The 15,909-nt window shown below is 45.1% G+C and overlaps 1 protein-coding gene across 2 annotated transcripts in view; it reads right to left on the bottom strand.

The window, feature by feature from the left end:
* Nucleotides 1-738: 738 nt before the first annotated feature.
* NRG3 (neuregulin 3) overlaps nucleotides 739-15,909 on the bottom strand; it is a 565,161-nt gene continuing 549,990 nt past the window's right edge. For both annotated transcript variants that reach the window (XM_035138508.2, XM_035138509.2), the window contains exons 7-9: nucleotides 12,829-12,956; nucleotides 5,931-6,101; nucleotides 739-1,243 (exon numbers count right to left, since the gene is read on the bottom strand). In XM_035138508.2, coding sequence (XP_034994399.2) covers nucleotides 739-1,243; nucleotides 5,931-6,101; nucleotides 12,829-12,956 — 804 coding nt within the window. The remainder of the gene's footprint in view (nucleotides 1,244-5,930; nucleotides 6,102-12,828; nucleotides 12,957-15,909) is intronic.

A 15,909-nucleotide genomic window follows, 5' to 3' on the forward strand; every position in this document is an offset into this window, starting at 1 on the left:
TTTCGCTTGTGGAACGAATTGCCAAACTGACATTGGATTTCATTTTCAGTGACATTTTGGTACGGCTCATTCGGATTTGTTTTACAAATCTGGATCAGTGACAAAACTCTTGTGTTAAACAGTTGTCTAAATTCTGGAGGCTGTGGGAGCCAGACTACTGAAAAGGGATTGTGGCTAGGAGGCATGGGGGAGCATTGGCACTGGGCACAATGCCAGTGTCACCCAAGTGAGCCCCATTGAAATCAATGGAAGCAAAATAAGAACAGTAACTGTGCTCTTGCTCCCATTCATTTCAATGGAAGATGTGCTGGTAAAATGCCCAACAAATGTTCTCATGTAGCACTCTTCTGAAATTCATAATCTAAGGTGTTGTGCCAGACTAAACCTTCAAACAGGACATCTGTAAAATTGTGAAACTGTGTTTGTAAGCCCGGAGGAAACAACAGAATAAGGAGTGGGAGAAAACTGGAAGAAAGGAAGAAAAAATAAATAAATCAAAACTTCTGATTTAGTGTTTTCCCTCCTGGAACTTCTCTTTCCCTTAAAAAAATATTTTGTTAAAAAACACTGTTATGAGGGCGATAGACTATTTGGTTTCTTCTAAGTAGATGCTCTTAAATTAATGCATATAAATAATTTGTATTTAATTTCCTCTCTTTCCTGTTTAGCAAAGCTTCAAATGCACAGATCCGTACATCCCACCCCACCCCCCTATCCCACCCCCACCCCAGGTCAAAGTCACTTGACCGATGCTGAGTCTCTTTTCATTTCACTTTTTAAGACAAACTGTGCCTCTTGTTCCGATTTCACCACAGGACTCATGGGCAGAAATGCTGTGTTTTCACTTGTACTGTTCTTGGTGTCGGCATTTGACAGCGCAAAGTCCTCCGACCTCCTTGTGTCAGTCAGGATTTGGATCTGCTCCTGGACAGTTTCTAACAATATTTTGACTTCTTGTTGTTCTGCAATAAGACAACTGCTGGCTGGGGCACTCACATTAACAAGTTCAGTGGAATAGGAGTTTTTGCACCATTTGATGCCTGTCATGTCTGAAACGTTTTGTGTCTGCATGCAGGCTTCGTCTAAGCCCACAGAAGGGATGATGGGGACAGAACTGGCCCGTGGAGATGGATAGCCAACCATATCCTTTGGAGCCACACTATTAAAATAAGAGCTTGTCTCTCTTGAAGGCAGTTGCATATTTATTGAAGTATTCTGTGGTGTTTTTAAACCAGTAGATAACCTAGAGGAGGAGAGGAAAGGTACGAGACTTGTTAGCTTTTCCAAAAGGCACACCGATACAGCAGGAGAGATAAATTCATTTCACAAAAATGTATTGGGGGATAGGGATGTGTGAGAAATTGCACGATTCCCTGAGCAATTGCACTAGACTTACTGAAACTCCTTCACCTTTTCTCAGCTGCTCTGCCTCCAAATTTGCTTCAGATTTAATTCTGTGAAAAATTAATTTTCAGGGACCAGGGTGCCTGAAGACAAACTTCTTTCCTGTTCCATATCCTCAAGTCATATGAAATCTGGCAAGTGGTCAAATGAGGATCAGACATTTTCGATAAGAGCAACCTCCCCATGGAACTCTCTGCCAGGGAAGATTGTTGGTAAGTTTTAGAAGCTGGTGAAAGTTTGTCATTCTGTGGGCCAATGCAATGAAATTCCTCCTATCATGACAATGTAAGTTTGCCCAATAGTCATGTCTAAATGGAGATTCCTGCATAGTCAGGACGGTTATGTTAAATATATTGGTTTAATTCAATTTATCATTTGGTGTTTCACTACTTTATTCCTGGCCTCTATGTACAGTCTTAAGTTTAATACAGTCCACTCTTGCTTTCCCATTTCTGTTGGCGAAAAAATTAACACCCAGCTATTTGAATCAGTCTGTCTGATCAACTGAGTGGCATTTAGCATCCAGTTGTAACATGGTTTATGTCAAAACATAATAGCTTTGTTTGAGCATAATTAATAGCTAAATGTTTTGCCAAACATCAATCACCCTTTCCCCTCTGCAGTCTTCATAGCTCTAGTGGATTTTGTGCCAGTGGGATCATATTGTTTGGAGCGGGACTTTGGAGTGGGGGAACCTGTTGTGAACTGATGTGCATCAATCTGAACTCAGGGGATTGTTTATCCCTGTGGATCAGGGCTTCTTTTCAGCAGAAACTCACTGGAACTGCATGAAGCACCTCTGAGCTGGCCCCCAGAAGCCCCATTGCACCTCTGGCTTATGAGGAGTAGGGCTGGGTGATAACTGTTTTCCAACATTGTAATATACCATCAGCTAAACACAGCAATATGGAAGTATATCACAATGTTGGAAAGGAGCTCATGTCAAAGCAGTGGCGGATGAGGCAGGCGTCCTAACACTCCGTTTGTATGCCTGCCTCATTTGCTGGCATGGCATGGGCAGGGGGGGGGGGGGAGCGAGAAGGCTTCCTCTCCATCACAGGGAGGAAGAGACAGCCTGTTCCCATCTCCCCCCACCCCGTCCCAAGGCAGCAGTGGGAGCTGAGGCAGCATCTGCCGCTGCCTTGAGAAGGGAAGGCTCAGATGGAGGGTGGCTGTGCTTCTTTGAGCCTTCTTGCCCCATGTCCCGCTTGCTCAGCCAGGGGGCTTGTTGAAGTGGAGGGAGGAACAAGCTGCTGTGCAGCTCGCTTCTCCATCTGCAACAGGAGGGCAGAGGTCAGTGGTGGTTTCACTCAATGGTATGTCACTGGTGAAACCACCACCGCTTCTGATCTGCCTCCAGTGCCTCCACCCAGTGATATACCGCTGAGTGAAACCAGCATGACACACTGCCCTCATACAATGCAGAGGGAGAAATGAATTGCATGGGTGAGGTGCCAATATAGCTTGTTCCTCCCTCCACTTCTTTAAACTGCTTGGCTGAGGAGCGTCCTGCTACCCTTGCCCTCAGCCAGGCAGTTCTATGGAGCCCTGAACTGCCAGCGGTGAGGTGGGGCCTCTGTTGAAGTGCTCCCCCTCCCCAGCTGTGATTGCGTTCCTGATTGCTCACGAGTAGGAGCGGGATCACAGCTGCTTGGCCCTCAATAGAGAAATTTAAAGGCACCCCCAGCAGCACAGCGCAGGCACCACACAGATGCAGCCTTGCTTGGCTACTGCCTGGCTGCCTACATGCAGGAGGGGGGCTGCATCCAGGCTTCTGACTGAAGCCCAGAAAGGTGGGCGGTGTCTTGCACAGAACGTGACAGGCTCCCTGCGCTTGGCTACTGTCACCTGGTCCATCTTCAGGGAGTGGTGGACAAGGTAGCTGCATTAGCCTCAGCCCACTGGGGTGAAAGTGCCTCAGCTCCTGGTGTGACAGCTGAGGCAGTTTCACCCCGTGCCAATGCAGCTTCTTTCAACATTGTGGTTGATTGCCAAACTGCAATGTTGAAAACACAACATCGCCCAGCTCTAGTAGCTTTGTTAAACTGCTCCACTGAGGTGTGGGCAGTCACATGCCCCTCAGCGGAGCAGTTTAAGGATGCCTCCTGCCTGTGCCGCCTCTTTCTCCTGTGCAAAGGTGGTTGAGGCAGCCCCCAGCAAACAAGAGCCTGAAGGCTCCGCTCACGCGGCTGCCTCTTCCTCCCAAGAGATAGAGGCAGCCTGCCTGTCAGAAGGCAGCTGAGACAGCTGCATTCATAGGGCTGCCTCAGTTGCCACCACCTTTGCATGGGGGGGGGGCAGGCTGCCTTCCTCCGGGGAAAAAGAGGCAGACTGTCCACCTGCGCAAAGGTGGTTGAGCAGCGGTTGAGGCAGCCCCCCAAATACAGCTGCCTCTGGCTTGTGAGGAGATCCCCCCCCAGCCCAAAGACATCCTCTTTGGGCTCTGGGGTGGTTCTTCTCAGGGAGGTGCATTCTGGCACCTCTAGCACTGGGCATGAGTATAAATGGGTGACACAAATATGACATGAGCACTTTGCTTGCCCTTGGTGCAAGGCTGATAAGGGCCTCACCTCAAGAAATACTTCACACCCTAAAAAAGGTGAACACGTTGCTAGCAAAGCCTGTTCAAATTCCTGAATGGAGGCCTCCAAGCTAATGGTGGTACAGTGGTGCCTCGCTAGACGAAATTAATTCGTTCCACGGGTCAATTCATGTAACGAATTTTTCGTCCAGCGAGTCCCGGTTTCCCATAGGAATGCATTGAAACTTAATCAATGTGTTCCTATGGGCTCCGGGGGACTGGCGGCGGGGAAGGCAGGCACTTGCTCCCTTGCCTGCCTGCCTTCCCCACTACATGAAGATCGGCGGGCGCTGCTTGCCAGAGCTTGTCAACCCCGGCAAACAGCGCCCGTCGATCTTCAGCTCTGTCCCCCGATGCGCTATGGCTCAGAGAAGCAGGCAGGGAGACGGTAACAGCCCGCAGCTTCCCGGGCTGTTGCCATCTCCCTGCCTGCTTCCCCGAACCGAAGCGCCCAGGGGATGGAGCCGAATCACGGTGTGGGTGGGGGGCTTTTGCCATTTGCCTTCTCCGAGCTAAGGGGGAGGCAAACGGCGAAAAACCCCGCCGTGCCATACTTCGGCTCAGGGACTGGCTTGGTGGCAGCGGGAAGAAGAGAAGGAATTCCTCCCCTTCTTCCTGCCACCGCCAAGCCAGTCCCGGAGCCGAATTGCGGCGTGGCGGGGGCTTTTCGCCGTTTGCCTCCCCCTTAGCTCGGAGAAGGCAAATGGCAAAAGCCCCCGCACCGCAATTCGGCTCCGTCCCCCGGGTGCTTCAGCTTGGGGAAGCAGGCAGGGAGATGGCAACAGCCCCAGAGCTTCCCCCGGCTGTTGCCGCCTGCCTGCCTTCCCCAAGCAGCCCCCTACCGTCCCCGCTGTGTGACAGGCGGGATGGGGGGGAAGCGCAGGAAAGATCCCCCCATCCCACCTGACACAGCGGGGGGGGATCGTAGGGGGCTTCTCAAGCCCCCTACGATCCCCCGCTGTGTCACGCAGGAAAGATCCTGCGCTTCCCCCCATCCCGCCTGTCACACAGCGGTGATCCTAGGGGGCTTGAGAAGCCCCCTACGATCCCCCGCTGTGTCAGGCTTGAGGCATTTGGCTCAGTCGGGCGGAGGGAGAAGCGAGGATCGGATCGGTCCTTCGCTTCTCCCTCCCCCTGCCCGACATAGCCAAACTACGGCGGTGCGGGGGCTTTTTGCTGCCTGCCTTCCCCAAGCTAAGGGGAAGGCAGGCGGCAAAAAAGCCCGCAGCTGTGCAGGGGCTTTTGCACTGCCGCGCTTCGGCTCTGTCCCCTGGAGTCAAAGCGGCACAGTGTGAAAGCGAAAAGCCCCTGCACCGCCGTGCTTCGGCTCCGTGGGGATGGAGCCGAAGTGTGGCGGTGCGGGGGCTGCTTCCCCCCGCTGCCTGGCACACAGCTGCTTGCCTTCGCAGCCCCCGCACTGCGTACTTTGGCTCCGTCCCCGGAGCCAAAGTGCGCCGGTGTGGGCGCATTTTGCCACCTGCCTTCCCCAAGCCAAGGGGAAGGCAGGCGGCAAAAAGCCCCGGCAATTTCTCGCTACACGGCAGACTTTGCAGTCGGAGGTTCATTTTTCTATGGCCACGCTTCGCAAGAAGAAGCGGCAGCCATAGAAAACCTCGTTGTCTTACGAGGCAACCTCCAATTGCAAAATCCATTAATCTAGCGAGAAATTCGTCTTACAGGGCATTCGTTAAGCGAGGCACCACTGTACAGGAGGCAGACAAAGAGATGGCCAGGGTCAGTTCACTCACTATCACAAGTCTGGCAGGAGGGGATGGCATTTTGGGTTAACCTTGGCCCAAAGGGAAGGGTATTGCTGAAAGCTACCCATAAGCTTTGGTGTTCATTGAATTTTTTTAGACACATTTTTTCATCTTTGTCTACTTTTTTGTGTATTGCTTTTGTCTGAAGCTAATGGAGACATTGGCTGGCTCCCGTTGTTTCCTACCTTTGACAAGGTATTGTCTCCTGATCTGTGATCCTTGACTCTTCTAGTTGTTGGTATGCTGGTCCTGTGATCCCATTGAACCTGCCCCGAGGTAAGGGAGGAGTCCTCCGAAAGGCATTCCTGTGGAGCATCCCGGTTCGTTGACCTGGGCTGCAGCATGAAGATAGACTTCTGGGAACAAGGACACAATTGAAACCATCAGACCTTTCACCATGTAAACCCCATGAAAGATGAAATGCAATATTACTAATTCATGGAGTGCAGCATTTTAATCCTGTTCTTTATAAATGCCAGCTCACAATTCTACAGAATTAGTGAGTCACAATTCTAGCTTTACGTTCTGCACTTAGTTTTCTGCTCCTACACCTGGAGAAATAGAATAAAGAGATTGGTGCTACAAATGTTGAAAGCGTTTTTGCGTTTGTTCTTGTGAGAATGTATTGTATGCTTGGCTGATTCATCCACTGTGGCGAGCCCCACTTCTGGGGGCTCCAGAGTTCAAATAACTCTGTGGGTAATTCAGACATGGCAATGGATCCCCACAATGATGCCTCTGATTCAAGGAGCTACAGCAGAGAGATGACCCGACTTTTACAGGACACCTGAAGGCAGCCCTGTTTAGGGAAGCTTTTAATGTTTAATAAATTATTGTATTTTAATATTTCTGTTGGAAGCCGCCCAGAGTGGCTGGGGAAACCCATCCAGATGGGTGGGGTATGTATAAATAAATAAATAAATATGTCCATAATGGTATGAAGTACTTTCTCCTGCTAATGCCTACAGCGGGAGAGCGTTCAAAAGCCACACCCCTGAATCACCGCCAAAACAGTGTAAGGAGCAGCCCCTTTCAACTGCATTTACACAATTGTTACTATCAATTAGCTCTTGTCCCAGACAGACTCTGAGCTACACCACAACTTTTCCATTGAACAAAGCTGTAACTTGGAGCAGGCATACTCCAAACGGTGAGATATATCCAGCTCTTCCTCGAGGTATGTGGTGAAAACCACATATTCCAATTAATCAATCAGTGCTTGTTACCTCATACTCTGAGATCTTGTTCTCCGGAGGGCTTAGGTATCGCAACATCCTACAGAACCAGTGCCAAATATCTAAAGGATCCACTACTTCCTTTCCATCAAAGATCCTTTATGCTTGCAAGACTAAATGCTTTCCTCTCTGCAGTGACCAAAGGCAGATTCTCACACATTCCATTTCAAACCCATTTGTGTGTCTGCAATTAAGAAGGCTGATCGCCGAAGAATTGATGCTTTTGAATTATGGTGCTGGAGGAGACTCTTGAGAGTCCCATGGACTGCTAGAAGATCAAACCTATCAATTCTTAAGGAAATCAGCCCTGAGTGCTCCCTGGAAGGACAGATCGTGAAGCTGAGGCTCCAATACTTTGGCCACCTCATGAGAAGAGAAGAATCCTTGGAAAAGACCCTGATGTTGGGAAAGATTGAGGGCACTAGGAGAAGGGGACGACAGAGGACAAGATGGTTGGACAGTGTTCTCGAAGCTACGAACATGAGTTTGACCAAACTACGGGAGGCAGTGCAAGACAGGAGTGCCTGGCGTGCTATGGTCCATGGGGTCACGAAGAGTCGGACACGACTAAACGACTAAACAACAACAACAACAATTAAGAAGTACCTGATTCAATGGACCATATTCTCTTAGATTGCCCTTTACACGGCAGACATCACCAAGTGATGCTGAGCAAAATGTTCGACCTCTGGCCCACAACTCCAAGAAGAAGCCAAATAAGGTTTCTACTGGCAGATTGGGACAAATATATTACGCTTTAGTAGCTTCCTTTTTAGCCACAATTTTACCCAAAAGGGTTCCCAATGAACTATCTTTTTGGAAAATAGACAGGGCATAGCAGAATATCCAAATGCACATGACCATAGTGGGACCTTATAACCCTTGATAGCTTCACCCTTGTCTTTTTAATTATTTCAGTTACTTGAAACGTTTTACACTGTAATGCCAATAAAGGTGATTGATTGATTGATATACCCAGCTCTAGATCCTGTAGAAGGACCTCTGAAGCAGACATGTTGACAAGTCTAAGATGAAGCCCAGATCAAAAGGACATGTCTGCCATCTGGCAACTACCTGGGAAGAACAATTATGAATCCATGTGATTTGGATCACCACTGATGCTCCAGAAATGGGTGAGAAAACAAGGTCAACTTCCTGATGCCACATTCTGTTCACATACTAATTCTATACTAGTTAAGGCTTCAGGGTCAAGTGAGGTCCTCTTAAGGAGGAAACACATCACTGTCCTTCAAGGTAGAGGGTACTACCCCTGTTAAACTACGAAGCATTCATCACTCCCTGGACTCGGTCAACATCTACTTTCCTCTGCCTTCTTCATTTGTGAGAACCAATCAATTTACCAAGACTGATGACAACCTAGGTTGTCATCAGTCAGATGGTCAAAGTATTGGTTCAATGTGGACACCATGTCTAGATGAAGAAACTGGTTAAAAAACAAAGCCATGCTCACATTTTCCTCCCATTGCACATGCTTGTCTCCCCGTGGAGACAAACATGTTTATGAAGCACAAAACACACACACTGCATTTACAACAACTCCGGGAACAAACACTTCTTTTTCTGTATGTTACTAAACAAAGCTGATTATCCATCACATTGTGGACAAGCACTTTCAGAAGCAGATTTTGTTTCCTCCAGCCTGGAGAGCTTCAACAGGAGGTAACACTATTTAGGCAATCAGGATGTGAGATAGAAATCAAAAGGTAATTTATTGCGTGCAACATCTGTCTCAAAACGTGAGGCGAGGGCTTGTGCAAGATCTGTGCACCTGCAGATGCTGCAACATACTTAACTAGGATGCTTCGCGAGAAGCAGAAGTCTTAATCTGGCTGGGAAGATCCCCAGGAAGGCATTAGAACCATCAGCATCTAGCTTCTGTTGGCAGGTAAGGCGATTACAGCTGTGTGAAACAGAATCACAACCAATGCAATGGATCCCAGGGTGCTTTTCATGGGGTAGACAGGGACCTATGCTGAAGCGCTTTTATCTCTGGGAGAGAGGCAAGCCCCTCTTCTTTGCCACAGTTTCCAAGAAGAAGAAAAGAGGGAGAATAAAGCACGCATTATGTGCTTCCTCTAGGACCAGTTCATATGCCCACATCTTAATTTGCTCTGTCTTTGCACTTGCATGGGACATTGAGCAAAAGCTCACAAGCTGTGATGCCTTTGGAGTGCTGTATCTGTTACATATATATATTCTCAACAGAAGAATATTTACTTTGTAGTGGGGGGGGGAGGGAATAAATGTTCAGATGCATTCAGAGTTTCTGAATGTGAAGGTTTCCAATTCCTAGGTTCAATATTAGGTTTTACGATGAAATTAAAAAATTAAGCTTTGGGGAATATTGATCATTTTGATAGGAATAAAGTATAAAACTACATCAACGTTCAAATACCATTACATTTTAAATACAACAGCATACTTTAAAAATGCAGTCAAATGCAAAGTAAATATTGTATTGCATGCAAATAATGCCACGTACAGAATCTTATTGTAGGTCAGCTATCAAATATGCTAACATGCTATAGCTCATCACATGCCAACCATCACATGGTGCAAAGTATCAGCTCTCAAATATGGACATCAGCTATAGGGTATATAGTTATAAAATGCTTGGTGAATATTTAGCAAATCTTTGATTAATCAGGAGAACATGAAAATTTGCAGAGGAGAATTTTTGGAAACTAATTAATTACAGACGGAACAAGGGATTTTAAGAAGCCAAAGACCCTTCCTAGTAGAAACGTAAGTGTAAAGAATGGACAGTTGAGACCCACAGACAGCGGGAAAACTTAATATTGCAACCTCTGTGGTGGACTGTGGCTAGCAGACACAATCCAGAGGAAAATTATGCTGATAGTTTATATTTTTAGGGTGTCCATCAACTAATTCCTCTTGGTAGTTAACTTGCTTTAACTGCTCTTTTCCCCACTGTTCAAATGAAGTCAATGGGTCTTGTATGGATCTCACCCAATATGACTTGTGGTTAGACTCTTCTGTTTGAATAGCTCTAAATGATGTTTTAAGTGTGCACCTAAATATGCCACTTGTGAATGTGGTAAATGTATGTATCTCACACGTACATTCACCTGAAAACCAAAATTGGCTGGGGCTTCCAGCAGGGCACATGCTAGACGGCAAGTCTAGATTTGCCGCTCTGTAATGTGCAAAATGGCTCTACTTCTGCTGGGAGCCTCAAACATTTATAAAACTTGTTGTAAGTTAGCTTTAGTGATAATTGATATTCTTCATAATTTCCCAATTGACTTTTTCTGCGGGTCAATGACCTTTCACAGAAAAGAAGTTCCCTTCTCATGCCTTAAGGAGATATAATGCCTTCCATGATAAACATTGTCAAGTCTTATTGGAATTCTTTAACCTTCCCTCAAAACTCATATTGACATTTTGCTTGAGCGGGACTTTGAATTTGCCCTGAATATTGCTTTAGGTAGAATCAATTTGGTGGTGGCTTTTACACAGGCACTTGCATTTTCTAGACTAATCTAAAAGAAAGAAAGAAAGAAATTGCATGAGCAAGAGTTTATCATTATGTATTTACTGTTATCATGCTATATCTCTCTGCTGAGAAGAAGGGATCAAGTGAAAAACCCCAGATGACTAATCTGTCTCTTTTACAGTATCTGTAGCATAAAACAACTTATAAAGCAATTGCACAATGCATGCAATCAATGCTAGGCTTATAAATCACTGACGTTTAGAAGTCTATTGCCTGTTCTAAAAAACAATGGCCTGGTGTATTAAATAGTAAATTATAAAATGACAAAAGCAATCACCTATGAATCAAATCAGGCCCATGAATCTGCAAAGGCACATATTTAAAACACCAATACTTGCAAAAAGGACTTTCATTACTGCATCCTTTTTATAAATAAAATAGTTCTATTTATATAAATATGATCATTATCATAAATATGATCATTATCATATTTATAGTCAAATATGATAACAATGATATTTATATAAATATAATTATTTTATAAAAATATTTATAAAAATATGTATGAAAATAACAGTAAATATGATAATGATCATATTTATATAAATAGAATTATTTTATTTATAAAAAGGATGCAGTAATAATAGTCATTTTTTAAATAAATACATTAAATAGTATTTTACTGGTAAAGAATCATCAGATCACCTTGAAAATGCATTGTGGATTTTGGATATTAAAATTGAATGCTGACTTCTCCAGGAACTACAGTGATAACGGTGGAGGTGGTCCATTCTGTGTGGTTTCACAAGCACTAGGGCCAGTCTCCGCTCCCCTGATGAGATACCTCTGCCTACAGACTCTGATGGCTGATCTACAGACTGCTTGCAAGACCCAAAGGGCTCTACAAAACTGGAAGCGCCATCACATCGAAAGAGCCAAAGGTTGTGGGAGTAGACACGGGTTCTTTAACTGGCCAAAAGGCAACACCCGGGGTAGGGCTACAGACAATGGTTACCTTACTCTGCTCTAAAATTTAGGTCGGTCATGGAACCAGGACATTGCTGACACAGTGGAATAGTTGACCTCATCTACAGGAGCACTATGGGACACGGGTGGCGCTGTGGTCTAAACCACTGAGACTCGGTCTTGCCAATCAAAAGGTTGGCGGTTCGAATCCCCGCGACAGGGTGACCTCCTGTTGCTCGGTCCCAGCTCCTGCCAACCTACCGGTAGCAGTTTGAAAGCACACCAAAAAGTGCAATTAGATAAACAGGTACCACTCTGGAGGGGAAGGTAAATGGTGTTTCCGTGTGCTGCTCTGGTTTCGGTGTTCTGTTGCGCCAGAAGCGGCTTAGTCATGCTGGTCACATGACCCAGAAAAACTGTCTGCGGACAAACGTCGGTTCCCTCGGCCTGTAAAGCAAGGTGAGTGCCACAACTCCAGAGTCATTCGCTACTGGACTTAACTGTCAGGGTTTTTACCTTTACAGGAGCACTATCCATGGTCCTGAATTCCAACTTTGTTGACTTTTGTATCACCCTACCAGAGAATCAGGATTTTCTGACCTTCCCTTGTTTGGGATAGCACACCTCTCCCGAGTTCGGGTTGTCTCTTGAATTATAGCAGCAGTGAGGAACCCCTGACACTCAGATCTAATGAGGTGTGCCATGCCTTTCAGTCTGGCCTGCGAAACAATGCTCACCTGTCAATCACTTGACATCATATTAGATAGAGTCATCTATTATCTCTGTTCTACGGACCACGGAGAGATCCTTCCAACAAACCCCACCCCAGAATTGGAGTGAAGAAAACTGGATTTTTTTTTTGGAGGGGGGGGGGTTGGCTTCTACTTGGCCACTGTGAAAAAAAAGGATGCTAGACTAGGTGGCTGATTGTTCGCTCTCAGGTGAATATATAAAGCAGCCATTTTTCATATTGAGTGCTATTTGTTTGTGGGGTGGACACTGAGAAAATCTGGTCGTTGGCATCACTGTCTGCCTACAAGAAGATGAATCATTAACTTCATGAACTGAAATGAGGCAGGAGGCGGGGGGAAATCTTCTATTCTGATGGTTTCTCAGAATACAATTGCCTCCTTCACTGGTCTGTGACTACAGCTTTGATGGCATCCTTAATACTTCATCTAGGCCTTTTAGAGAGAAAAAAAAGAGAGAGAAGAATGTGGAACACGGAGAGCAGAAGTAATGGCTGTTTTACATCTGCAGTGGAAGAAATGCTAGACATCTGCTTAATGAACAGATCAAGGCTCCTTCTGTGCCATACACTCTTAAATGTCCCCCTAGTCACTGTGCGCTACTGTGCTGCATATGTATTACAAAACAAATGTCAATTAAGAGTCACTTCCTTACCTGTGTGGCTTCATAGCCTGGCTACCTCTGTCAGGAGACAAGGCTTCGGGAAAGGACTGAGTTCCTGAAAAGCTAGATTCCATCATTTTCTCCATCACTGGCTCTGGATGTCTGTTTGCCTTTGAATACTGTAGCAAAGAAAACAAGGAAGAGAGATTAACTCTGTATATGTTTGTACTGTGAGATAATGTCTGCTCCTGGCACAAAAGCAGGAGGTGCCAGATTTTGATCTTAAAAACACTGTATATTTCCCAGATCCAGGGAGTGGGCTTAGAGTGTGCCAAGGGGTAAGGCCTGGTGCGTCAGGTGAGCATATTCTGCTACCAGCCACAATAGCTATCTGCTATTTGCAGGGAATTACAGGTGGGAGAGCAGTGTTGTGCTTCGGGTTCTGCTTGTGAGCTTCCTATGGACATCAGGTTGGCCACTGTGTGAACCTGAGCTTGGAAAGTTCATTTGAAAGCTAGTTCCAGCTCCAGCTCCTCCCCTCCAAAGAGGAATTAGTTCAGTTCCCATCAATTCACACTTCATCTTCCTGGTCCTTCAGAATTTTACAAGCTGCTCTGCTAAAGTATAAAATATACTTAAGAAGACTCAGAAAGTCTCAAAATATAATGAGACCCAATATACTGAGAACACCCAATATAATGAGAACAATTGTGGTATTTATTCCCCCCGAACACTTGTGATATTTATACTTGAGCAGCAGCAGTTTTCAGAGAGGTACATGAATGGTAAATGCACAGAGTTAAGTACGATCAAACCCACAGAGACAGACTTTATTTGCAACAGATATATTTTATTTATTCTCTAGGTTTCTCGCAAGACCATCAAATGCATACATAATATGCCTCTTGGTCATTGAAGGCAGGCTTACTAATACTATGCCATGCAGCACAAATGAGACACCACTCTGGCCTTAAGGGGTTGGAGTTAGCAGTCACTCAGTCACACACACACACACACACAGCCATTTACACCACTGTCACAATCATGGCTTCTCCTCCCCAAAAAATCGTGGGAAAGAACAATGGTAGGAATTGTACGGCATACCCTTAACGAGCTACATTTCCCAATATGCTTCCTTCTGTTAAAGAACTTATTATTTATTATTATGACACTCAAGAAAACAGAAAGATAAAATTAACCAAATACAATGCTCCTAAGGGAAGTTGCACAGCAATGTAAGACTGATAAAATCAGTTCCTCAACATTCAGAACATCTCAAAGCCGTACTGCATCTTTGAGAGCATCTTTGAGACAATACTGGGATCTAGTTTGCCATAGAAACACTTTGTATTTGTCCTGGTTCTTTTGACTTTGATAAATGTGTCCACTTAGACATTAAATCAAATTCTCAGATTGCATCTGTCCATTCATTAATACTAGCTCTTATTGGCATATTTCCTTTAGCAAACATATAAGGAAATAGTTATTGGTGTTCTTTCCTCATTGACTCAGCAGTATAATTTAAAAATAATAGCAGAGGATCATACGGGATTTCATAACATAATATTTTTTATATTAAATCTGCAATCTTTTCCTAATATTCCTTTACCCCATTGCATTTCTGCCATATGTGAAACAGTCTCCTGTTTCTTTCCGACAAGTCCGCCACATCTTTGGGCAATTCTCATTTCCTTTACTTATGACTTCAGGAGTTACATACCAACTTAGCATTAATTTAGAATAGTTTCCCCTTATATATGTGTTTTGCCAGTCCAAAATGTACCCCAAATCTTCATTTCCAACATCTTGTGCCCACTTTATCATTTGTGGGGAGGTGGCAGGAATCACTTTATATATATCTAGGTTTTCCAAATGATCCAATTTATGTTCTGCTGAGGCTCCTTTCCACAAGGATCTTACCACAATATGTCCACAAAATATCACCATGAATACAACAAAGGTGGGGAACTTCTACCCAGGCCACACCCACCTGCCACACCTCTGACATCATATGTGAGGGACAGTTAGAGATGGAAGCCTTCAAAGATGCTCCCAATTGTGTATAGGCAAGGGAACCTTCCTTTCACCACTGATCAGCTGACTGGCAGCGAGAGCAACCCTGCTGGGATTGGCTGTCCTGTGGTTGTGCAGCTAATCCATAGAGTAAGCAGATTCAGAGTCATAGGCCATCAACTCAGTGGCTTCTAGTCTGCTGGATGAGCTATGCAGCTGAGTTCCTGGTACGGCAGCCAATTGCTGAAGAGAGAAGGCTGCGTAACTTCATGCCTCACTTGGCTTGGAGTTACTTTTTGTAGCACAGTTTGCCGCACTATAAAGGGGGAAAAATATGCTCAGCTGATGTCATGGTTATGCCAGGTGATTGGCAGGTGGATGGGGCCCTGCCCATCTGTCAAAATAATCTGCTGGTATACAAAGGGGAGGATTCAGAATGCAAAAATTGCATTTTTGAGACAAGCTGTTTTGATTTTTGTCAATAGCTATTCAAATGACACTAGAACTGAAAAGGTTTCTCTGTCTCAGTTTAAAGAAAGCATTCATATTTTCCTCATAAAATAATTAGCTGTCATAATGCTGATTAGAACCAGGAGCTGAAACCTTCGCAAACAATAAAGTGTATATATTCTATGGCAAACTCTGCCGAACAGTGTGCATGCACATAATATGTGTATATATTCTGCCAATGCATCAGTATAACTCTATTTCAGTTTTCCCCTGCCTCCAAATTCCTCCAACATAATTTCCCAGTTAAATAATTATACAGCTTCTCAAAAATGCAGTCCTTGCTATGCAGAAACTGTGCTATACTGAAAATGTGCTGAACCTCATTAATCCTCAAATCAACTTTTCCACACAAGCAGACCTGACCCACCAAGCTCTGCTGGATCTCTGCTGTTGACCTTCAGATTCTGCAAGGCTCCACATCCTACCTACCAGGTTTCATCTTATTTTTCCACAAATTTGTCCTCCATTCCCAAACTTCCGCAAGCTGCCACCTCTACAAATTATGTTCGTTCCAATAGCAATGAGGGATAGCATCCTTATGACATTACTTTGTGCAGAATCAGATCATTGCTCTATCAAACCCCAGCATTCTTTACTTCAATTGACAGT

This window comes from Zootoca vivipara, chromosome 5 (assembly GCF_963506605.1).
Source record: "Zootoca vivipara chromosome 5, rZooViv1.1, whole genome shotgun sequence".
NCBI lineage: Eukaryota > Metazoa > Chordata > Lepidosauria > Squamata > Lacertidae > Zootoca > Zootoca vivipara.